This window comes from Castor canadensis, chromosome 9 (genome assembly GCF_047511655.1).
Source record: "Castor canadensis chromosome 9, mCasCan1.hap1v2, whole genome shotgun sequence".
Lineage (NCBI taxonomy): Eukaryota > Metazoa > Chordata > Mammalia > Rodentia > Castoridae > Castor > Castor canadensis.
Window position 1 is genome coordinate 111,712,287 of NC_133394.1, and position 25,540 is coordinate 111,737,826.

At 38.1% G+C, this 25,540-nt stretch overlaps 1 protein-coding gene and 1 pseudogene across 5 annotated transcripts in view; one reads left to right on the forward strand and one right to left on the reverse strand.

Annotated features, from left to right (window-relative positions):
• Nucleotides 1-25,540, reverse strand: part of Cep135 (centrosomal protein 135) — a 74,131-nt gene that overhangs the window by 29,017 nt on the left and 19,574 nt on the right. For all 5 annotated transcript variants that reach the window (XM_074042200.1, XM_074042202.1, XM_074042201.1 and 2 more), the window contains 7 exons: nt 24,650-24,865; nt 19,715-19,780; nt 17,115-17,253; nt 15,533-15,756; nt 11,521-11,673; nt 10,483-10,635; nt 3,719-3,796 (listed from right to left, as the gene is read on the reverse strand). In XM_074042200.1, coding sequence (XP_073898301.1) covers nt 3,719-3,796; nt 10,483-10,635; nt 11,521-11,673; nt 15,533-15,756; nt 17,115-17,253; nt 19,715-19,780; nt 24,650-24,865 — 1,029 coding nt within the window. The remainder of the gene's footprint in view (nt 1-3,718; nt 3,797-10,482; nt 10,636-11,520; nt 11,674-15,532; nt 15,757-17,114; nt 17,254-19,714; nt 19,781-24,649; nt 24,866-25,540) is intronic.
• On the forward strand, nt 3,819-6,224 carry LOC109702084 (arylsulfatase I pseudogene; annotated as a pseudogene).

Consider the following 25,540-nt stretch of genomic DNA (forward strand, 5'->3'; position numbering starts at 1 on the left):
TGGCTGCCATGCAGTTCTGCTCCATCACACCCTCTCTCCCATAATGTTCTGCCTCACCCAGAGCCAGAACAATGAAGCCAGTGGCCATGAACTGAAACCACTAAATCCATGAAGCAAAGGAATAATTTCCTCCTTTAAGTGGTTTTCCTCAGATATTTGAGCCTTTCACTTGCCAGACAGGCACTCTAAGGCTTGAAACACACCTCCAGTTCTTTCCTCAGGTTATTTGTCACAGTGACAACAGGCTGATTGACACAATGCTAACAGTTATTAATACTTGCTACAAGTTGTTAATTTCTGATGATCTGATGGACTTTAAATGATTTTACTGTCTTTTAACTTTGTATTTCACCTATTATTGAGGTAGGACATCTTTTTTACATTAGTTATTATAATTTCTTCTTCCATGAAGTATCTAGTCACATCTTCTGTTGAATTTTGGGGAGATTGGGGAGGAGAAGAAGGTTACATGTGTAGCAAGTTCTCAATTAGTGGTTTGTCTCTTCAATCTGTCACTATTAAACAGACAAAGATGCCTTTGTTAGTTTGGTCCTATCTATGTTTCTTTTAAAAAATGAACTCATTTATGTATGTGTGATTTACTAGCATACACTCTGGCATGAGACACCTGCTAGCGATGTGAACTTGGGCAAATTTCCATTTGGTCTCAGTTTCCTTACTTGTGAAAAACCAGTAACATTAGTATTTACCTCAGATGGTTGTTTCTTAAATAATATACAATGTTGAGACAAGTTCTCAACACTATTTCTCCAAGGTTGATAAGATTTTCTTCTGCATTGCTTTAAAAAATGTATATGTATTGAACATCAAGGCTATAAGTATCCTTGAAATGATTTCAGGGTATGGTATATTTGAGGTAGGAGTCAACTTTTTATTTTTTTTTTAAGATGAATAGCCACTTGTCCCAAAAACAATGGTTCTTTTATATGTCAGGTTTCTTTATATTTGTGGGTGTGCTCTCTACTGGGTTTTTATCAGTCTATATTAATCCCTATCTAATTAAGATCACCTTAAAGCCTTCATGTCTGGTAGGGCAAGTCCAGAACCACATTTTTTAAAACTTCTACATGATTCTTGGTTCTTTGTCTCCATGTATATTTTAGAATCAACTGTCAATTTTCATAGCATACACATATAAACCTTGAGAGAGAATTTATATAATTTTTAGAAACAGTGTATCATGTCACCATTTCAGTAAAACTGATAAATTTCTTCACCTATTTAGGTCTTCTGTAATGTTTTCAATAAGGATGCATAATGTATTTATCCCTATTAAAAAGTGTTATTTTTATTTATCTTGCTAGGGACTTTAATGCTTCTGAAATTCAGTGTGCATTCTGAATCAAAGAATTTGTGTTTTCATAATATCTAGAAAATAGTTATTATCTCTTCAAATACTGCCTCTCCCACATATTCTATTATATCCCCCTTAAATTCTCACTAAGTATATATTTAGACCTTCTCATTCTATTCTCTAACATTTTAACTTCCTTTCTAGTCCCTATCTCCAAGTCTCTTTCCAATGACTTCTAGTACTTTCTTCAGATATATTTTCCAGATTATTAACACTTACTTTCAGCTTGTGATCAAGTTAGAGTGACAGGGATCAGATTTACTTTCCTGCCTCACATAACTAAGCAAAGAAGCCTCAAAGACACACAAGAAGCAAATGATATGAACTTTACAACTACTCCAGCTTATTACCAGGGATGGCCTCATGGTCCCCTATGTGCAGAGGACACGACTAAGAGTGAAGGAAAGCCAAAGCAGCAGGAGTCTGAAGGGCACCTACTAGAGGGATGTACAGAGTGAAAGCTTTTGAGATCTATAAACTTCTTGAGTCTTCAGCTGAGCAGAGCTCAGTACAGAGAGCTAACCAAGACTAGGAAAAAGACCATCTAGAAGTACAGGAATAACATTCAAGGCCAGGCACAGTTCCTGCTCCCTGTTCCCATCAGTCATTTGAAAACCTTATAATTCATGGGACAACAGGTAGCATATTCTAAAGGTGTTTTTGTTTTTTTTTTTTAAACTCAAGGCTTCATGCTGGCTAAATAAGTCTCTACCACTTGAACCATGCCCCTTCAGTTATTTTTCAGATAGGGTCCCTTGCTTTTGCCAGAGCCAGCCTCAAACCACAATTCTCCTACCTATGCCTCTCTTGTATCTGGGATTACAGGCATGTACCACCACACCAGACATGGTGACTCCCTGCCTATAATGCCAACTACTCAGGAGGCAGAGGATTGCAGTTCAAGGCCAGTCTAGGCAAAAAGTTAGCAAGATCCCATCTCAACAAATAAACCAGGCATGGTGGTGGGCATCTGTAACCCCACCTATAAGGGAGGCATAGGTAGGAGGATGGTGGTCTGAGGCTGGCCTGGGCAAAAAGTATAAGACTGTACCTGAAAAATAACTGAAGCAAAGAGGGCTGAGGGTATGGTTCAAATGTGCTTGCCGAGCAAGTGCAAGGCCCTGAGTTCAAACCCAAACATAGGAAAAAAATAAAAGTATTTGTAGGAATAAAGATTATGTAAGGCTTAGGGGTGTAGCTCAGTGATAGAGCAATTGCTTAGCACACATAAGGTGTTGGGTTTGACCTCCAACACAAAAAAACAAAAACTCAGACTGGTAGAGTGGCTCAAGCAATAGAGTGCCTGCCTATCAAGCGTGAGGCTGAGCTCAAACCCCAGTGCTGCGAAAAAAAGTTGTCTAGCAACCAAGAGGGTAAAATTCACAATGTCTTGTATCCAGTCTAAAATTACCAACTGCACAAAAAATGGAGGAGGGCGGGACAGAAAAATACAACCCATGATGAGGAGAAAAACTCAACTGACCCAGATTATAGAATTAGAACACAAAGAAGTAAAAGAAGTGAAGACACAGTAACAGGAACTAGACAAAACTAAACAAAGAAAAAAAAACTGTCAGAAAACATATCAAATTGCTACAAAAAAGTAATGTGTAGTCAAAGTAGAGTAGGCCCTCTGTACCCACGTGATCCACGTGATAACTGCAGAGTGCATGTTATGTAGTTAGGCCTATAATGGTTGCATGGTATTGAATACGCCCAGACTTTTTCTTTTCATTATTGACACAGTTTAACAACTATTTACACAGCACTTACACTGTAAATGGTGTCACAAGTAATCTAAGTGATTTGAAAGTATAGGGGAGGAGATAAATAGACTGTATGCAAATACTATGCCATTTTAGGTAAGGGACTTGAGCAAAGTCCACACCTGACTTTGGTATCTGATAGAGTCCTAGAGACAATCCCCACAGATATGGAGGGTAACTGTGATGAAGAATGACAGTGGCTTTCACTTTTTACTCCGTGCCTGTGTTATATGACTGTTTTTACAACAGTTACTGAGTGTTTACAATATGCCAATCTTCTAAGATCTTCACATGTATTATTAACCAATTTAATTCTCATAAAAACCCTGAGAAGAAGTGGCACTACTACTACTTTATGAATAAAGAAACAGAGGGATAGAAAAACCAAGTAACTTGCCTATAGGTAGCAAGAGACAGAAGGATTTGAAGCCAAGTTATCAGCCTTCAGAGTACAGAGTCCCATTTTGCCTTACATCTTTACTAGCATATTATGTTGCAGTTTTAAGGACATACAGTATATTAAAAGTATAGCCATTACTATAATAAAATATGCCCCAAATCCAGTTTGGTAAATTACCTGATGATTAACACATGTCAAATGTTCAATAGTTTTCTCTAATTCTGATTTTCCAAAAGCACCCATTTCCTCGATATTCTGAAAGAGAATTTTATAAAAAATGTTTATGTCAGATAATAAAACAAAATTACCAATTTAGGCAATGGAAGCCTATAGTGCTGTTGTATTTGTCTTTTTATATAGCAATGTTTTAGAAAGAAAATTATGCATTTTACAAAAGCAATGCTTTTTGTTTTAAAAAAGCACAACAGCTTATGATCTTTCACATTCTCTGTATGTGTGGTTGTAGCAGAAGACAAAGAATGGTATGGATTCATTTAACAAGACTTATATAGGAATGGGGAGAGGGGGAATATAGGAGAATGATGGAAGGGGTGAATTCAACTATGATATATTGTAAGAAGTTTGGTTAAATGTCACAATGTAACTCCAGTACAATCAATAAGAAAATTAAAAAAGGCTATGAATAAATGGAAAAAGAAAAAATCAAGCCGGTCTGAACACTGCAGGAGGGGGCTATCACGACGTGGGCTACCATGGATCAGATATCGAGACCCCTACGCTGGACCGGCTGGCGGCTGAGGGTGTCAAGTTGGAGAATTATTATATCCAGCCCATCTGCACACCTTCGCGGAGCCAACTCCTTACTGGCAGGTACCAGATCCATACAGGACTGCAGCACTCCATCATCCGCCCACGGGAGCCCAACTGCCTGCCTCTGGACCAGGTGACACTGCCCCAGAAGTTGCAGGAGGCAGGTTACACTCCATCCACATGGTGGGTAAGTGGCACCTGGGCTTCTACCGGAAAGAGTGCCTGCCCACCCGCCGGGGCTTCCACACCTTCCTGGGCTTGCTCACAGGTAATGGGGACTACTACACGTATGACAACTGTGATGGCCCGGGAGTGTGTGGCTTTGACCTGCATGAGGGTGAGAGTGTGGCCTGGGGGCTCAGTAGCCAGTACTCCACCATGCTCTATGCCCAGCGTGCCAGCCACATCCTGGCAAGCCACAGCCCTCGGCGGCCCCTCTTCCTCTACGTGGCCTTCCAGGCGGTACACACGCCACTACAGTCACCTCGAGAGTACCTGTACTGTTATCGCACCATGGGGAATGTGGCACGGAGGAAGTACGCAGCCATGGTGACTTGCATGGATGAGGCTGTACGCAACATCACCTGGGCTCTCAAGCGCTATGGTTTCTACAACAACAGTGTCATCATCTTCTCCAGTGATAATGGTGGCCAGACTTTCTCAGGAGGCAGCAACTGGCCCCTCCAAGGACGCAAGGGTACTTACTGGGAAGGTGGGGTGCGGGGTCTGGGCTTTGTCCACAGTTCCCTGCTCAAGCGGAAGCGATGGACCAGCCGGGCACTGGTGCATATCACCGACTGGTACCCAATGCTGGTGGGCCTGGCAGGTGGCACTGCATCTGCAGATGATGGGCTAGATGGCTATGATGTGTGGCCGACCATCAGTGAGGGCCGGGCCTCACCACACACGGAGATCCTGCACAACATTGACCCACTCTACAACCATGCCAGGCATGGCTCCCTGGAGGGTGGCTTCGGCATCTGGAACACTGCTGTGCAAGCTGCCATCCATGTGGGTGAGTGGAAGCTACTGACGGGAGACCCTGGCTATGGTGACTGGATCCCACCGCAGACACTGGCTGCCTTCCCTGAAAGCTGGTGGAACCTGGAGCGGATGGCCAGTGTCCGGCAGGCTGTGTGGCTTTTCAACATCAGCGCTGACCCTTATGAACGGGAGGACCTGGCTGGCCAGTGGCCTGATGTGGTCCGCACCCTGCTGGCCCGCCTGGCTGACTATAACCGCACAGCCATCCCTGTGCACTACCCTCCTGAGAATCCCCGGGCCCATCCTGACTTCAGTGGGGGTGCTTGGGGGCCCTGGGCCAGTGATGAGGAAGAAGAGGAGGAGGAGGAGGAAGCCAGGGCTCGAAGCTTCTCCAGGGGCCGTCACAAGAAAAAAATGCAAGATCTGCAAGCTTCGATCTTTTTTTCGTTAACTCAACACCAGGCTGATGTCCCACAGGATCTGATGGGTGGGGTGGCAGGGGTCTTGGTCCCCCTATAACACTTCCCCACTGGCTCCCTGCTCCTTCTCAGGGAGAAGTCTGAGGTCAAGTCTCCATCTGCAGGGAAATGGAGGGTATAGAGGCCCTCCACTGAATAGGATGGGATGCCTGGGTCCCAGTCCTGCCTTTCTACTGACTTGCTCTGTGACCTTAGGTGACCTGCATCAGCTTTCAGCATGTCTCCTCATCTGTGAGATGAGCTCTATGACTTTATGACTCTGGTGTGCATCAGTGCCTGGGACTATGATAGAGGTCCTGGCTGACCTTGCCACATAACAACTGACATAAGGCCTTGTCCTCTCTGTGGTGCTGCTTGGGTGAAGGGCCACATGGAGGCAGCTCCAGGACAGACACTAGCTGGAGCCCAGCCATCTGGCTGCTCTCTAAAGGGACCCCTTCAGAGCTGAAGGGTGTAGGTGTAAGGTTGGGAGGTTGCCCATCCTGGGTCTTCAAATGTCTAGGCCAGTCTTGGGGCCAGATAGTGTGGGGATTCATGGTGGAAAGCTCTTCTTCCAGTCTCCCAGGATCCAGAGAAACTGGCTGGGTCCTTAGCTGCTGCAGTATCAGGAATGGTGGAAATAGCTGTGAAAAAGAGCCTCTGAACCAATCATCTTCTTTGATCTTGGGCAGAGTCCTTCCCCTCTGGGCCTCAATTTCCCTATCTGCAAATTGGGTTGCCAGCCCTGGCTCTGCCCACCTCACAGCACTGCAGAAGACTGGCCAAGCTAATAGCTGTGGAAGAGCCTGTAAACTTGATTAAAGTGCCATTACAGGGCTGGAGGCACGGCTCAAGTGGTAGAGCACCTGCCTAGCAAGTGCTAGTCCCTGAGCTCAAACCTCAGTACCACACACACACACACACACACACACACACACACACACAAGTCATTAAAGTGTTATCACACAGAGACAAGGGAAAAAAAAAAGAAAAAATCAAGAAAAAAGATTTATGTAGATGAATTCATATTAGCACACATATAAAGGGAAAAACCCAGCAAATTAATTAACAAGCTCAGGATCAAGCCCTCACAAGAGGAGGTGTAAGAAAAGACAGGTTATGAGGAAGAAAACACAAGACCAGAAGGACACAGGGAACAGAATCCTACAAGACCACATACAAATCACTTTCAAGAATGGGCTGGCCAACAATATAAGCACAAGGGCTACATTTCCAGTTATTTTACCTTATCTAGCTCTTACTGCTGCTAAGTATAGGGTGAGTGACAACTTTTTCACCAAGTTCTTCTAATGTAGATTCATATTTCCACTGATATTACTCATCAGAAATAAAAAATAAAGACACCTCGTGTTTGGATTATACATCTGGTGAAAAGGGTCACCTTGCTGTATTTATTCATTATTAATTCATTCAAACAGCTGGGCGCAGGTGGCTCAGGCCTATAATCCTAGCTACTTGGGAGGGCAGAGATCAGGAGGATGGCAGTTCAAGGCTAGCTTGGGAAAATAGTTTGAGAGACCCTATCTTGAAAAAACCCATCAAAAAAAGGGATGGTGGAGTAGCTCAAGGGGCAGGCCCTGAGTTCAAACCCCAGTACCACCAAAAAAAAAAAAATTTCAAACACCATTAATTAAAAATATATGTTCTATACCAAGCACCAAGCAAGATGTCAGAAACACAGCAGTAAATAAATTCGATAAAGTTTCTGTCTTCATAGATTATATATAGCCTGGTAGAAATGACAGACCTTAATCAAGACTTCCAGGAATATATCAAAAGGAATCTAGAATTCAGCATTCATTTCCTATCTTTTCTTGATGTTTAACTTGGATTTAAAGGATGGAATAAGAATTAGATAGAGAAGGAGATGAGAAGGGATGAAGATATCTTTCAACAGTCTATGTAGAAGGCTGCAGGCAAGAAAAAGGCAAATAAACCTTGAGGGAAAAAAGGGGTAGGGAACAGCAGGGGTGAGTTTGGGGAAGAGACATTAGGCGTAGGTTTGGGCAAAAGCCAATCTTTTAAAGTCCTTGAAAATAGTTAATGGATTTTAAACAGAAAGTAACATAAACATATTTGTATCTCTGAAAGATGACTCTAAATGTACATTAGACAGGATAATGACCAGAATAGAACGGTTAACAGAATATAAAGAAGTAAACAAATTTAAGGGAAAGTAACATGAACTCAGGCGCAAGACTCCTTGTCACTCATAGCTGGATGAGACTGGGCACATTACTTGAATTCACTGTAATTCGGAGACCTCATCTGTAAGCAGTACCTATCAGGAAAGGCTTTCTGGAGATTTGCTAAGATAGCTCGTATAAAACAGCACTTGGAACAGAGCCCTGTGGAATCTCACTGATGAGGTAGCATTGATAGACATGATTAGTAACTGAGAGACAGGAGCTTCCAGGGAGAGTTAAGTCATGACGCCTAGATTAGACAACTGGGCAGACAGTAGAATAACAGGAACCACTACAGAAGGGTTATTAAGGATTCAGATAATCAGTTAAGTTTTTAAGTAAAACATCTGTTATAAACTCACGAAATCCTGCCTCCTACAACCCAGAAGAAGTCTGGTAGTTTGAATATCACTTTTTGAAAGTTTTCAGTATTACTGCATTTTTTAATCCTATTTTTAAATTTCTGGTCATTTCAATAGATATGGGAAAGTATGAGTGAGTAGCTTGTGTTAAAAGCTGCCATATTGCACTGAAGTTTTCTGTTTGGTAATTTTAACACTGACTTTTATAAGAAAACAGTTTCTGGAAGGCAGTTAGCCAAAGATTCAAATTAAAAGCATTCTTAACCATACTTCTGGGCTAAAATTTTAACTGAAAATTTGTGGAGATACCCTTAAAAGGCTTGTTTTTGCTTCTAACTTTAGTTGCTATTTTCAAAGCTTTAATTTCATATTAATGCCTATAAACTATGAATTTTGTAATAGTATCTAGTACTTATAATGTGCTGAGTTCTTATAACGTGCTTTACACATATTAGCATATTTATATGGGGGGAAATTATAAAAGGAAATAAAAAATACTGCCCTTAGACATGACTCCGAAACACAAGCAACAAAAGAAATAAAAAAGATAAATTGGATTTTGTTCAGATTAAAAAATTTTGTGCTTTAAAGATACCATTAAGAAAGTAAAAGGGTGGGCTGGAATGTAGCTTAGTGGTAGAGCGCTTGCCTAGCTTGTGTAAGGCCTTGGTTTTGATCCCCAGCATCAAAAACAAGAAGACAAAAAAAGAAAAATGATGACACACAGGATGGGGGAAAGTATTTGCAAATCGGTATCTGATAAGGGATTGTATCAAGAATATACAAAGAACTTGACAAAAAGTCAGTAATAATGGAACAAATAACTCAATTTAAAAATGGGCAAATGATACAGACATTTCTCAAAAAATATATATGTGTACATATATTTCTCTAGATACATACAAATGGACAAGAGGCCCCATAAAAAGATTTGGGAAATGCAAATCAAAACCACAATGGATACTTTATACCCATCACAATGAGTATAATAAAAAAAAGGCAGATAAATGAAGATTTGGTGAGGATATGGGAAAATCAGAATCCTGATTCACTGTGGTGGGAATGTAAAACGGTACAGCCAACTTTGGAAAATAGCCTGGCCTCGGTGGTTATATGACTAGAGAGTACCGTATGACCAGCTATATACCCAAGAGAAATGAAAACACATCCACACCAAAAGTTTTAAATGAATATTCCTACCAGCATTATTCATAGAAAAACCTTGAAAATGCCATGCTAATGAGAGAGGTGAGAAGTGAAAAGAAAAACACACATTGGATTGAGGATGTAGCTCAGTGGTAGAGTGCTCGCCTCACACGCTCAAGGCCCCGAGTTTGATCCCAGCACCACACAAACAAAACAAAACAAACCACACATTTGATGATTCAATTTATATGAAATGTCCAAAGTAGGCAAATTCACCCAGAAAAATTTGTGGTTGCCTATGTCTAAGAAGACCTGGAAGAGGCGAGACGTGATGTTAAAGGATTTGAGGTTTCTTATTGTGGTAATGAAAATTCTCTAAAGCTGACTGTGGTAAAGGTCGGACAAGTCTGTGAGGACACTAAACACCCCTGAATTGACTGTATGGTATGTGAAAATCTCCATTAACATCATTATAATAAAAACAAAACAAAACATGTTACTCTTCACATGAAAAATTTCTTTTTGAATTCAAACTTCCTATAAAGAACCAGATAGCGGGCTGAGTGTGTGGCTCAAGTGGTAGAGTGTCTGCCTAGCAAGCACAAAGCCCAGAGTTCAAAGTCAGGTGCTGCTAAAAAAAAAAAAATAAGGACCAAATAGCAAATATTTTTGCATTTGTGGGAACAAATTTCTTTGTTGCAATTTTTCATCCCTGCCACTGTGGCACAAAAGCAGCTATAGACAATATGTAAACAAATTCCAGTAACACTTTATCAACAAGGAAATATTATTCTTCTTTTGATATTTTTCTCTACAATTGAAAAACACCAAAAACCATTCTTAGCCACAGGCCATGCCTAAGCAGGGTGGTCTGCATCTGGCCAGCATGCTGTTATTTGCAAGCCCCAATCCAGCTGTACATACTAAATAGCCACTTCATAAGAAAACATACATAAAAATATATTTTTTCTTAATAAATTACCGTTAAAAAATATATCATTTGTATTACTTACTTTTAGCTTTTCCTTTAAGACTTCCTTTTCTGACATAATTCTTCTTAAGTCAGATAATGCAAAATCTTTTTCCTTTTCCATAAAATTAATGACATTACTGGAGACTTGGGTTTGGGTGGATTCTTGTTTTAACACAGATAATTCTTCCTGAGCCTTAAAGAATTAAAAGGTATCAATAAAAAACACTTTGGATATGTGCTCTGTTTAAGAAAGACATAATAAACACATGCCAATTTCACTTTCTTTCAAAATCTCAATAATAGCAAAAGGATTAAACTTAAACAATAAAACCAAAAAGACCCAGAGATTGAGAGAGGTGTCTTGTTAGAAACTAGACAGCAGATGGACAAGCAGGAATTAACTAAGCAGACCCAAGAAAGCTGAAATCTAAGCCTGCTACGGGGAAACTCCAAAAATGGATCAATTTGCACTCCAAATCCCAAAAAAGCTCAAAAAGAGAAAATGGCTTTTAACTTGACCTTTTAAATTGCATGTCTTCTCTTGTGAAACTAGCAATAGGACTTCATGGGAGATGGGTATAGAAGTAAATTTTGGTGGTAGACATCAGGCTTTGTTTAGACTCACCTTGCCTCTGACAAGTGAGGTTTTGTAATGGGGCCAGGCTGTAACAATTCCTTTTCCCCTCCAGAATGTTTTTTTCACTATAGGCTAAGTCCTTAATAGCCAATATTACAAACAGTGGGTACAATACCCAAGTTTGTCACTGGGATTCACATGTATGGGGGATGATCAAATCAGAAAGACAAATCTGGCTCAGATTCAGGCTAAGACCTTCTTGTAGAACAAAGAGACTATTTCTAATTGACCTGTCACAAACATAAGCAATAAAAGAATAAATATAAAGAAAAGAAATCTTTGCCTTGAGAATAGAAAAACAATAGAAACTACTAGTAATTCTAATTATGAAGGAATACCACAAGGTCCATATGTTACAGAAATTTGAAAAATACATATTAGCTCCATTATAGTTAACTGGTTCTAAATAATCTATTGGTTTAAGTATAATACATTTCTTACTTCATTATATAAGACATTTAGTTTATCTCTCTCGGCTGTCAACAATTTAACATTGGACTGTATATCTTCCATATATTTTTCAAATCTTTCTAGCATACGCTGAAGTTCATCTCTTTCTCTTGTGATCTGATGAACTTCTGAATTGTAATCACCCTGAAACATAATTAAAAGACAGAAGTTATCATTTGTTATAATTATCACCACATGGTTGTCACAAATTTGCTGGTGATACAGATGACTGAACGATGCTAATAGACAAAAAGAACAGAAGTTCCTTTAGTGTAATTAAGAAACAATTTAAAGAAAAAAAACCTATAATGAGAGCAAATGAAAACATTGGAGTACCGGGGCAAATTTCAGGAACCCAGCTGCCAACAATACTACTTGATCAGATCCCATCAGCTGCTTCCAGTCATTCTCCTGGAGCTGTTCATATTAGTCATACTTAAAAGTGGAACCCCTAGAAAAAAAGCAGCAGCAGCACCTAGGAACTTGTTGCATATACAAAGGGTTGGGTCTGTAACCATGTTTTATCAAGCCCTCTAAATGATTCTGATGCATTACTTTAGACACTCTCCAAGGAAGGGACCAGGTGTGTGTGTCTGCCTGTTCACCCAGTCCAAGTAACTACAGCCTTGCACATTCTTCAGTGTTTTCTATGACTATTATTTACCAGGCACACTAACCTCAACTGTCCCAATTTCACATCTACATGAGGTCTATTTCTGTAATCAGATAAATGTAAATATTTCTACCAGGCAGTATATATTCACCAACTAGGTTAGCCAGTGAACATTCTTAACATATACAAGAATATGCCTATTATTTTAGGATAATTCAAAAGATCCACTATCTTCACTGCTATTGTTTTTTAAAAAAAAAATAAAGATGGCAAATTTATATTTCTAAATGTAGGAGCCCTCAGAAGGGATAACCTGTTATACTCAAAAGAAGTCTTGGCCTATATTATTCGGTATCTACAGTGCACAGACCATGCCAAAGTAGACTTGGAAAATGGTAGATATCTGTGAGCTAACCATGGTTAAATAAGCGGGATCAAAGCATAATGAATGAGATTAGCTATGAGGACACCTTAAAGGACAAGATGATTTACCGGACAAAAGCAGATTAGGAATTCAGAACTTAATCAAGGTATAAAACCATAAAAGAAAATCTACAACCTAACTATATATAAATTTTAAAATTTTGCAGAAAAGAGGTGATCTGTGCAGATTCTAGAAAAATGACAGCTCAATGAATAAAGGTTTAAGTCTCTTTTCATTACTATTTAGGTCTCAGCTTAAATGTCACTTTCTACAAGGAATCCTTCCATCTAATTTAGATCTATGAACTCTCTTCAGTATTCCATGCCTCATTCACAGCAGACACTCAGTGCAGAGCTGCTGAACAGAACCTCACTTTCCACCTAGACCTAATTTGCTTTAAACCAGCAAATAATAAAGGAATGAGCCATTTACTGAAAACTAGGTGTTATGGTGGACCCTTACACTAATTATCTCCTTTAACCTTCACAAGCAATTGTAGTTACTTTTCCCACTTTGCACATATGGAAACAGGGTTGCAAGAGGTCCGTTTGTGGAGGTGGAACTGGAATCAAGTCTCCAACTTCACAGCACCTTCCACTACACTATGCTCAAAATTCCAGTGGAAACCATGGAAAATACAAGGTAAAAGGGGAGTGTCCTCCTAAAACATACAACTGAGAATCAATGAATGAGGTTTTGTTTATGAAGATCACTAATATTAAAAATGCCCATTTTTCTGAATTACTACAATTATAAGAAACTGTACCTAACAGTTTGTCATAAAGCAGGAGTTAAAAACTCACAGCTAGTACCAAGTCCAGCTGTAGAGAGGACTTTGTTGCCAACAAAGTGCTTCTAAGCACATTTGAAACACCTAATTTCAACTAGGGAGAACGCACTCCCTAGTTGCCAGCACTCACAACTGTCTTACACACCACCCATTTCACTCACGTACTTACCTACTGTCCCCTACTATGCCTCCAATTTATTACTGGGACTCTAAATCACTCCAAACACCCTGACTTTCTGAATTCTAGAAAATGAATTCTTTGTCTTTGATGGGTAATACAACATTTAAAGAGAATAAACAAATTAAAGAGGGGAAAAGGTGTCTTCTAATTGTAGCAGTACCTTACTATTATCTCTCATTTATCTTCCAATTGTGAATCTATACTAAGCAATGGAATCAAATATTTAGGCTTAAAGCTTTGAAGCTAGGCATGGTGGAATAAGCCTGTAATTCAAGCACCCCAGATCCAAGGCATGAGGATCGTGCCTCACTACCTAGTGAGTTTAAGGCAACTTGGGCTACCTAGTGAGAACCTGTCACAAAAAACAAACAACAAAAACCCAAACCAATAAAAAAAAAAAGGCTTTGAGATAATTATCTACTCAAAGCTTAATACTTAATATTTAGTATTAGCATTAAATTAGTATTAGCATTTAATACTTAAACAATTTTTGTAAGAGATTCTTCTATACAAAGAAAATAATCAATTCAATGACTTATTTTTCCTGAAAAATAAGAATGTAATGAAATGTAAAAAACCACATGAACTTCCACTGTATATCCCCACCAAGTCATTCTGCTTAACTGATAACATAGCACAGTGTTTATACTAATAACAGTAAATTAAACTTCAGCCAATAGGCAATAAGGTTACAAAGCAAAGTCTAATCAGAAGACACAAAACTATTCGACAATGGATACAGGATCCTCATGGAAAAGATAACAGTAAATTCAGCCAAGTCTAAAAGCAAATACTTATGAATTTTAATGACTTTTTCCCCCAACTTCCCCCCTAGTTTTACCTAGTCTATAGATGTTAGGGTCATATAAGCATTGAGAATTTCTATAGCTCCAAAGCTGAGAAGGAGGAGGAGGAAGAGGAGGTAGAGATGGGAGAGGAGAGAAGGAGAAGAAAAAAAATTCAAAGAACTCAAAAATGATATCATAAAACACTGAAAATAATTAAGACAAAATAAGGATTTAATCTCTCATGAATCATGGTCAACTGTAAATAATATATACAATGACAGATGCCATTATAAAATGACATACAGTGATAGAACACTTGTCTAGCATGTATGTGCAAGGCCCTGGATTTGATACCTAATACACACACACACACACACACACACACACTGGATTTGATACCTAATACACACACACACACACACACACACACACACACAGAGAGAGAGAGAGAGAGAGAGAGAAAGAGAGAGAGAGAGAGAGAGATAAAACAGAAAAGAAAAAAGAAAATGATATATACAAAGGGAACTTTTTTTGGAGATAGGATCTTGCTATGTTGCCCAGTCTGGCCTCGAACTTTTAATCCCCCTGCCTCAGCCTCCTGGGTAAATGGGATCATCACTGTGTATAGTTTCAAAGTGAACTTTGAATGACTGTCAACTTGTAAATGTGGCTGTGGTGAATAAATAATGTACCCAGCACCCACTTCCAATGTCTAGTCATCTCCCATAGCAACGAAGGAAGGTGCCTGGGAAGATGCTAGCTCAACAGAATGTGGCATGCCTTCCTGACTAGTCCAACCACTGCTCAGGATGACAGAAAGCCATGTTGCTGCCATGAGGACAAAGCTACTCTCTTACCAGACAGAAAATGACGGTGATGCAGAAAGTAAATCCTAGAAAGAGAGGAAACATCCAGCAGCAGAGACCCTGGATCTAGTTTCTAGAAGCCCACATGCCTCTGTACTTCCCCCAGCTGAGTTGTACTCAAGCTGCTCACCCTATCCTTAATTTCCTAGAATTAGTATGTTATACCCTGTTGGGTAGTTTTCCTAATTAATGAAGGGTGGTTAAAGTAAGGTTATGGAAGAAAAAAAAAATCAAAATTAGGACTTTTAAAAATATGAATAAAGTTACATTTAGTAGAATAATAAAGCAGAAAAGATTTATAATACTTCACCTTATTGATTACTCTTCTTAAAGGATATTACCTTTTCTGGTGCTTTAAATGTTGGAATTTTTTCACGCACACAATAATTTGTAGAGCAAGATCTTCGTTGTACTATATGTTGGAGTCTTTCTAGCTCCTTCTTATAATAATCTCGTTCTTCTTCTATACCTTTCAGAAATGTATCTAAACGAGAAGGTGACTTGTCTCGACGTTTTATTCCATGTTCTAGCCTCATTCTTTCAACTTCCAAAGTAAGTTCTCTTTCTGCAAATTAAATGGTTAAATCTTAAAACAATGCTGCATGGATAATGTGGATTAGTCGATTCAATATCAGTAACTTTTAAATGGAAACTACTAGAAATCATGAACATTTCTGTGTATTGCTTACAAGTATCAGACATACCAAGTGGTAACTGTTAAAAAGGAGAAAAAAAAGTGCAAAAACTGACAGTTTAAATTAAGTCCAAGAAGTCAAAGTTCCCCTGCATTTGTCTTATCATAGGATGAGTAGTAGCTAGTACCTTAGATAGAAGCAAAAAAACTTCTACATGGTAGTTTCTAGGGACCTGAAAATGCACTAAAATGTATCTGCAAACAATGAAAATATGCTCAAATTTACCACTTTGTTAAGCTTGAATTTAAGCATAATACACACATACGTAAGTGATCAAAACAACCTGTCTTTCTTTAAATAAACACAATTATCGGCTTTTTGTTTTTGTTTTTAAGACAGGGTCTTGTTATATTGCCTGTGCTCACCTTCCCACCTAAGCCTCCTGAGTGGCTGGGACTACAAGCCTGCCCCACATACCTAGATCACAATTACTAGTTATTAACCACATAAATTATCTTTTTATGAGCCCAAAGTAGCCAACTATTGGCAATTTCTTACAGTTCAACCTAATTCAATGGATACTCATCACAGCTCTGAGGCTTAGAATTATTTCATGATTTATGCTAATTCATTTCTACTTCTTTCATTCAGCAGATATATATTAAGCAACTAGCAAATTCATGAGTTGACTAATTCATCTCAAGGAGTGAGCAGAGAGGTAGGAAGAAAGTAGGAGAGCGGAAGGAATGGGCAGTTGTGTTACATGCTAAAAATGAAACAAGCTAATAAACGAAAAGCACCCACTGCATACAGTACAATGGAGGTGAACATTTAGCAGAGCAGTTCTGTTAGTGAGGTGGAGACGGAAGCCAACTGGAATGGCCTGAGAACCTAAGGAGCAGTGGGAACCAGACAGAAACAATAAGTGTGGATTTTGAGGTAATACTGCTGCATTTCCTTACAAATATTCTGTATTTCAATTTCCTACCACTTCAGAATGGTCTTCTTCTTAGTGTTAATTCCATTATCGGTTTATATCAAATAAGGATATGTTTCTACTTCAAGATATTCAAGATATACCAACCAGTCAAAATATTAAAAAGTCCTTAAGGTCCTTGAGGGAGAGAGATTCTTACTATCACTACAATACCTACTGTGTTTTCTGGCTCACCATAAGCACTCAACAAATGTTTATTCATTGAATGAATGAGAGATCATTTACTAAGAAAAACAATGTATCAAGAACAAATCTCAATTACTTTTTAAAGTTATTAACACTGTATCTTACCTGTAACTGCAAAACTTTCCATTTTTTTACTAAGTCTTTGCTTTTCTTGCTCAAGCTGATAAACAACAGTTTCCAGGTCTGACTTCAGAAGTAGCTCATTGCTCATTCTCTCCTTCTCTTTATGGCATAAGTTTAATTCCTACAAGTTTTAATGCTATAATTAAGATTTCTAATAACTTTATGTAACAGCACTTAAAAGTAAAACATGTTTGTAAGCACACTTATATAATAGTAATTCACATATACAGGTATGTGTACACACACTTTTAATTACTCAAATGTACAGTTTCAATTACAGTTATCAGCTGTGGCTAATAGCACCATAAAACCCAAATATAAACAATGTTCTCTTGTAGATGGTAAAATTATTACTTTTATTTTACTCTAATTTGTTTACCATACTGTCCTAAATAAATATGTACTTGTACAGTAAAGATTATTAAAGTTTACATTTAAAAAGAAGGCAGTAGCCAGGTGTTAAGTGGCTCATGCCTGTAATCCTAGCTACTTGGGAGCCAGAGATCAGGAGGGTTGAGGTTCAAAGTTAGTCTGGGCAAATAGTTCAAGAGACCCTATCTTGAAAATACCCAACAGAAAAAAGGAGGAGTGGCTCAAGTGGTAGAGTGCCTGCCTAGCAAGCGTGAAACTGAGTTCAAGTCCCAGTGCTGCCAAAAAAGGAAAAAGAAAAAAAAGAGGGCAGTAGTAAATATCCAGTAACACAGTACCCAGTGTTTCCACTGGGTATGGCGACTGCTTAATAGATAGTAACTAGCTATTAATATCATCATTAATTATTTTTTAAAGGAAAACATTTTATTAAATCAAAATAGTCTCTAATGAGACTTTTGATCATTTTCTATCTGCTTTCCTTTGCCTTGTTTTAAAATTGTTGTGCTGAGTGGGGATACACTGTGAAATTTATAAAAGTTCTGACAATATATCATACTTGAATTCACTCTCTCCACCATTCTCCTTTATCCTCTCCCCCCTTTCTTGGAATAGATTCAACAGGTATCATTTTTCCATTTATATATATGTGTACGCAGTATTTGTACTATATTCACCCTCCTACCCCCTTTTCCCACCTCCTCCCCCTCCCATTGGTACCAACTCCCACACCCCGCAGGACCTGTTGGACCTTCCTATTCTCTGATTTTATGTAAGAAAAAAATTACATTTTTGTTTAAGATAGCAACACAGGGAGTATTCTTGTGATATTTCCATGTATATATGTATTATAACCCAAATTGGTTCAGCTCCTCTATCTTTCTTAAAAATACATAAAATACAGCATGAGTGGAAAATACAAGAAAATAACTACATTTAGTGTCAGCAAACACTATTAACATTTGGTCAAAGTATTATGAATTATATGCAACACTTACAGTGTGCATACAAATAGTGAACAACAAAAATACACAGCCTTATGGAGTTCACATTCCCACAAAAACATCATCAAAACACCTCCTTTACTGATTGACCCCCTGGGAGAATTTTTTGAGACTTCAGAGGGACAACCTTTAGCAGGTTTAATTAATTCAATTATCCATAGGTGAATTAAGAAGCCACTGTGGTACACTCCTTATAATGGACATACAAAAAAAATTAACAAGCACTTGAGCACCTATTATGCACCAGCATATCACAGATGGTTTCCTCCCCGTTGACTTACATCACTAGAACACGGCAGCTTGACTGTTTAAAGAATATACATAAAGAGAAATGTGAAAATTAGTCTTGCTTTTGAATCTTAGAGGAAACTCTTCCAATGTAATGGTTAGAAAAAACAAAACAACAACAACAACCTTTTAATCTTTCATGTGACCACCTACTTTCAACCTGTAAGCAAGATTTTCTTTCTGCCAGTTCCAGACTGTACGCTGTATCTAGGCTTCTGCTGAGATGACTGCTATTTTTTTCAATTGAAGACTACCAGAACAAGCACTCTGACTAGGAAAATAGTTTCCATTACACCAAACAAAACTATTAAAAAGAACTGAGTGTTTTTAATAGTCAACAAATATACCAAGTAAGTACCAAGTTTGGATTTTAATATAAGTAAACTGGCAAAACATAAAGTAGTTAAAAGATTGTAAAATTCCTAATGGGTTTCCAAATTTTAATTTTACATGTAAACTTACAATATAAAAGATTAAAGATTATAAAAATATTAAATTGCATGCTCACATGGTGGAATATCACTCAACTATAAAAAGGAATGAAGTACTGCTCCATGCTACAACATGCCTTGAAAACATCATGTTGAGTAAAAGAAGTCTGACACAAAAGCCACACAGTGTAGGATTCCATTTACATGGAATAGCTAGAATAGACAAATTTATACAAACTAAAAGTAGATGAGTGGTTGTCAGGGGATAAGTAGAGGGGAATGTGAAGTAAGTGCTAATGGGTATAGAGAGATGAAAATATTCTGGGATTAGACAATAGTGACAGTCACACAACTTTGTGACTATACTACAACCAGAGTATACACTTAAAAGAGTAGACACTATAAGTAAACTACATCTCAAAAATATATGTAAAATGAAACAAAAATTTCTTGCTGAAAATGCTGGCAATTCAGCATGACATCAACTTACCAGTTTAAGTTTTGCCATTGTTTCTTCAAGACTCCGCATTTCACAGAGGTTTCTTTTGATCTCTTTCTAGGAATAAAAAGCCTATTAGGTAATCACTTAAGAGTCTAAGAATATCTAACACTAAGGCATAATGCTGTAATAAGACCAAGTAACTTCTCTGGTGGTTCATGTCTCTCTCGCCAGTAAGTTCTGAGGCGTTTTCCCTAACACTCAGATTCAATGAAGAGGAAGCAAAGTTGAGGCTTCTCTTTAATCTTTTGGTATCCTGAATGCTTTCAGGGATCTATCTGAAAGAAAAATCTTCTTTTTACTTGTACACTTGTAGGATTTTCCTTGGGTCTTGATTCTTAGGATGTATCTTACAGTATTATCATTACCTAGGATAGCAAAGCTCTCCTCTATGCTTTCTCCTCACCTGCTTTTACCAATCTGGATCCCTCATACTGCAACTACGAGAGCAGGAGGCCATTAAAATATTATGACCTAACAGCCAGGCACAATGGCTCACAACTGTAATCCCAGCTACTTGGGAGGTGGAGTTCAGGAGGATCATAGTTCAAGGCCAGGCTGGGCAAAAAGTTAGGAAAACCCTACCTCGACAAACAAGTTGGGTGTTGGTACACACCTGTAACCACAGCTACACAGGAGGAACACAGTTTGAAACCAGCCCTTGGAAAAATAATCCTGTCTGAAAAATAAAGCAAAACAGGGCCGGGGGTGTGGCTCAAGTGGTAGAGTGCTTGCCTAGCAAGCACGAGACCCTGAGTTCAAACTCTAGTAACACATACACAAAATCAATAGGAATCTTTTGTTGAGCCAAGTTGTCATTTCTGAGACTTGTCAACAGGCCATGAGAAGTCATGTTCAGTATACTGTGTTCAAGACACAGGGGATGCAAAAAGAGAGAAAAACAGAGGGATGAGTTACAGGAGTGTTATAGTGGAACACAAACCACAAATGCAGAAATGAAACTATGCTAATTATGCCCTTTTTCCTAAATTGTTGGTTTTCCAGGTCTCCTGTGATTCTGTATGAATTTTAGCACTTATTTCTATTTCTATAAAAAAAAAGCATTGGGTCATCAAAAGAAATGGTCTCTAAACTGAAGAGAACACCCACAGAGTGGGAGAAAATATTTGCCAATTATACATCAGACAAAGGACTGATAACCAGAATATACAGGGAACTTAAAAAACTAAATTCTCCCAAAACTAATGAACCAATAAAGAAATGGGCATGTGAACTAAACAGAACTTTCTCAAAAGAAGAAATTCAAATGGCCAGAAAACACATGAAAAAATGCTCACCATCTCTAGCAATAAAGGAAATGCAAATTAAAACCACACTAAGATTCCACCTTACCCCTGTTAGAATAGCCATCATCAGCAACACCACCAACAACAGGTGTTGGCGAGGATGCGGGGAAAAAGGAACCCTCTTACACTGTTGGTGGGAATGTAGACTAGTACAACCACTCTGGAAAAAAATTTGGAGGCTACTTAAAAAGCTGGACATCGATCTACCATTTGATCCAGCAATACCACTCTTGGGGATATACCCAAAAGACTGTTACTCCAGAGGCACCTGCACATCCATGTTTATTGCGGCACTATTCACAATAGCCAAGTTATGGAAACAGCCAAGATGCCCCAGCACTGACGAATGGATTAAGAAAATGTGGTATCTATACACAATGGAATTTTATGCAGCCATGAAGAAGAACGAAATGTTATCATTCGCTGGTAAATGGATGGAATTGGAGAACATCATTCTGAGTGAGGTTAGCCTGGCTCAAAAGACCAAAAATCGTATGTTCTCCCTCATATGTGGACATTAGATCAAGGGCAAACACAACAAGGGGATTGGACTATGAGCACATGATAAAAGCGAGAGCACACAAGGGAGGGGTGAGGATAGGTAAGACACCTAAAAAACTAGCTAGCATTTGTTGCCCTTAATGCAGAGAAACTAAAGCAGATACCTTAAAGCAACTGAGGCCAATAGGAAAAGGGGACCAGGAACTAGAGAAAAGGTTAGATTAAAAAGAATTAACCTAGAAGGTAACACCCACGCACAGGAAATCAATGTGAGTCAATGCCCTGTATAGCTATCCTTATCTCAACCAGCAAAACCCCTTGTTCCTTCCTATTATTGCTTATACTCTCTCTACAACAAAATTAGAGATAAGGGCAAAATAGTTTCTGCTGGGTATTGAGGGGGGGAGCGGGAGGGGGTGGAGTGGGTGGTAAGGGAGGGGGTGGGGGCAGGGGGGAGAAATGAACCAAGCCTTGTATGCACATATGAATAATAAAAGAAAAATGAAAAAAAAAAAAAAAAAGACAAAAAGGAAGAAAGGAGGGAAGGAAGGAAAAAAGGAAAGAAGGAAGGAACGAAGGAAGGAAACTCAATGTAGATTAATTCCTTGGAACCAGGCCCAAGTGAAATTGGTACATAAGAAATTTTGGTATACCAAGATTCTGAGGTATAAAACTGTTCAGTTTTTTAATGACAAAAAAAAAAAAAAAAAAAAAGCATTGGGATTGCAATGAATCTGTAGATCATTTTGGATTATTTAGTAATATTAAGTCTTCCAATTCATGAATATAAGGTATCTTTCCATTTAATGTCTTAACTTTCAGCAATATTTTTTGTAGTCTTCAGGTGTTGAGTTTTCACCTCATTAGTTAGATTTATTCCTAACTATTGCATTCTTTTTGATGCTATTGTAAATGGGGTCATTTAATTTCCTTTTTGTATTTTTTATTGTTAGTGTATAGACTTGCACCTGATTTTTGTGTGTTTTGTAACATGCAACTTTGTTGACATCATTTGTTAATTTTATTTGTGTGTGCATATATGTGAAATCTTTAGGGTTTTCTGCATGTGTGACCACGGCACTGTGAAAAATGACCATTGTCACTTTCAAGGAAAGATTGCAATCTGCTTGCCTTTGGTTCCTTTTCTCATCTTACTGTTCTGGGCAGGACTTCCAGTACTATGTTCTTTTTATTATTATTATTTTAATTTTTGTACAGGGTCTTGCTATGTAACTCAGGCTGACCTCAAATTCACAATCCTCCTGTATTGACCTCCCAAGTGCTGGGATGAGAAGAGAATGCCACCACTCCAGGCTCCGTACTATATTGAGATGATGAGAGTATGTACTCTAGACGTGACCTTGATTTCAGAGGAAAAACATTTAGTCTCTGCACACTGAGTATGTCTGCTGTGTGCTTTTAATTAATGGTTTTAATTATGTTGCGGTAGTTTCCTTTGTGTAGAGGTAACCCTGCATAAAATCAACTCAGTGATGTTCAGCAGTGGTTTTCAAACCAAGTTATATCTACTCCTGGCATGAAGACTTTTTAAAAATTACACAAAACTATGGTATGCTCTACCACTGAGCTATACCCCAGCCATAGTATGGTTTTAAAGAATCAATATCTAAATCCTTAATATATATATGAGATATATATATTAAATCCTTAATATATATATGAAATATATATATATATATATATATATATCTCATATATATATGCTTCTTAGAAGTGGCCCAGCTAAGACCTTCCTTGTGGGTCAGGTATCACATGAATTCTCCATTCCACTCTCTTTCACAATTGCCTTTTTAACAGTGCCCCAAAGAAAGGCTTACATCTCATTTATGCCATAATAGCATACTATTTCTAGATTAAAAAAAACTTTTGGAAAACTGGAGGTATGACTCAAGTAGTAGAGCATCTGCTTTACCAGCATAAAGAGTCCTGAGTTCAAGCTCCGGTCCCACTAATATACACGAAAAAAGTAATTTATTAGTCAGGTACCAGTGGCTTACAGCTGTAATCCTCGCTACTTGGGAGGGTGAGATCAAGAAGATCGTGATTTGAGGCAGCCTGGGAAAACAGTTCTTAGACCCCATCTCCAAAATAACCAGAGCAAAATGGACTGAAAGTGTGGCTCAAGTGGTAGAGTGCCTGCTTTGCAAACGCTAAAGCCCTGAGTTCAAACCCCAATTCCACACATACAAAAAATTTTAAATCTGAAATGTTGGGGTTGGCTGAGGGCTTTAAATAAGATATCACTTTCTCTCATTATAGTTCATTAAGAGATGCATTCCAATAATTTTTTTTTACCTTTTTGTATTTATCAACGTTTGTGATACATATGTCACAAACATGTTGGTCGACTGATTACTAATCGTGGTAACAATAACACTGTTAATAGGAAAATGTTAACTCTTTTAACTATAGTCACATAAAAATTTGAAAAACAAAAATTCCAATTTGTACACTTTTTTATTCCAGACAGGTATGAAAGACTCATCATAAAAGGACATTCAAACATAAAATGTTAAAATAAGAAAAAATTTTGGGAAGGTTTAAAGGAGAAGGGATCATTTCAATTTTATTGACTATATTTAAAATAGTGATGAAAGTTTTATTTTAAGAGAGCAATATTTACAATAAACTAGAAATTTCATTGTTTGCATCTACTTAAACTTAAAGATGAAAATGTTAGCTAATGACTTCAACATGTGTCAGGACATAAAATTTTAAAAACACCTTACCGAAATTCTTGAGCAAAAAAATGACAAAGGACAAACTTGAGAGGCTCTCTCAGAAAGGCAGAGGTAAAAGACAGAGATGGATATCTCAAAGTCAAACAGAACAGAGTTTTGTTTATCCTAAGAGTTTTGTTTATCTTAGTTTATCCTAAGAACAGTGTGCCTCAGAAAAACTTCTAAACAACATTTAGAATCAATGATCAACAATTATTTACAGAGTGGGAAAACACTTAAGAACAGTTTGAATGACAAAACCAAAATCAAACACACACACGTATTAAATCCCAAACCTGAACACCAGTGTGAAAAGGGCTCAAGCTCACTGTGCTAGAAGCACTAGTGGATACCCCTACAGAGTAGGCAGACATTACCTTTGCTTCCTCAAGCTCCTTGTCAGCAGTCTCCAGCACTTCTTCTTTATGTCTTTCCAGCTGCTGGGCTAACTGGTCTATTTCAGTTAATTCTTGGCAGAGCTTTTCATTCTTGTTACTTAAGTTAACAACTTCAGTTGTCACTGTATCCTTGGTCTCAGTAAGCTCTTGAATGTGCTTCTCTAGTTCTTTATTAGCTTGCTGAAGAAAGTCAACCTAAATTGAATTTGCAATTCACAAGGTATATCAATTGGAAAATTATCCTAAATAATGAACTTTCTAATATTTCAAAAAAATATTGAAAGATACTGAAGGTAAAACCATAGCTACTTTATATTTGCAAACTGAAAAACTGATTTTATTTGCGAAACTGACATTGTGTAGTTTAATGAAAATATTTATCCATTGGCTTTGATTTCCAAGCACAGAAGGATACATAAGAAATTTGTGTTAACTTTTTCTCAACACAGAGTTCTAAAACGATGACAAGAAAATCACAATAATGATATTAGATTGTGCTGTCCAATACAGTAGTCACTAGCATCTAGATATGGCTACTAACCACTTGTAATGTGGATGGTCCAAGCTGAGATGTGCTAAAAACTGTAAAATATACATAGGATTACAAAGTCCTAGTTAAGAAAAAAACAGTACAAAAATATTACGTGCGAAAATAAGATTTGAGACACACTGGAACAAATACATCATTATAATTAATTTTACCTGTTTCCGCCCCCCACCCTTTTTAAAAACTATTAGAAAATTTTAGGGCTAGTGAAGTGGCTCAAGTGTGCAGTTATACCACCCTGAACACACCCGATCTCTTCTGATCTCGGAAGCTAAGCAAGGTTGGGCCTGGTTAGTACTTGGATGGGAGAAGTGGCTCAAATG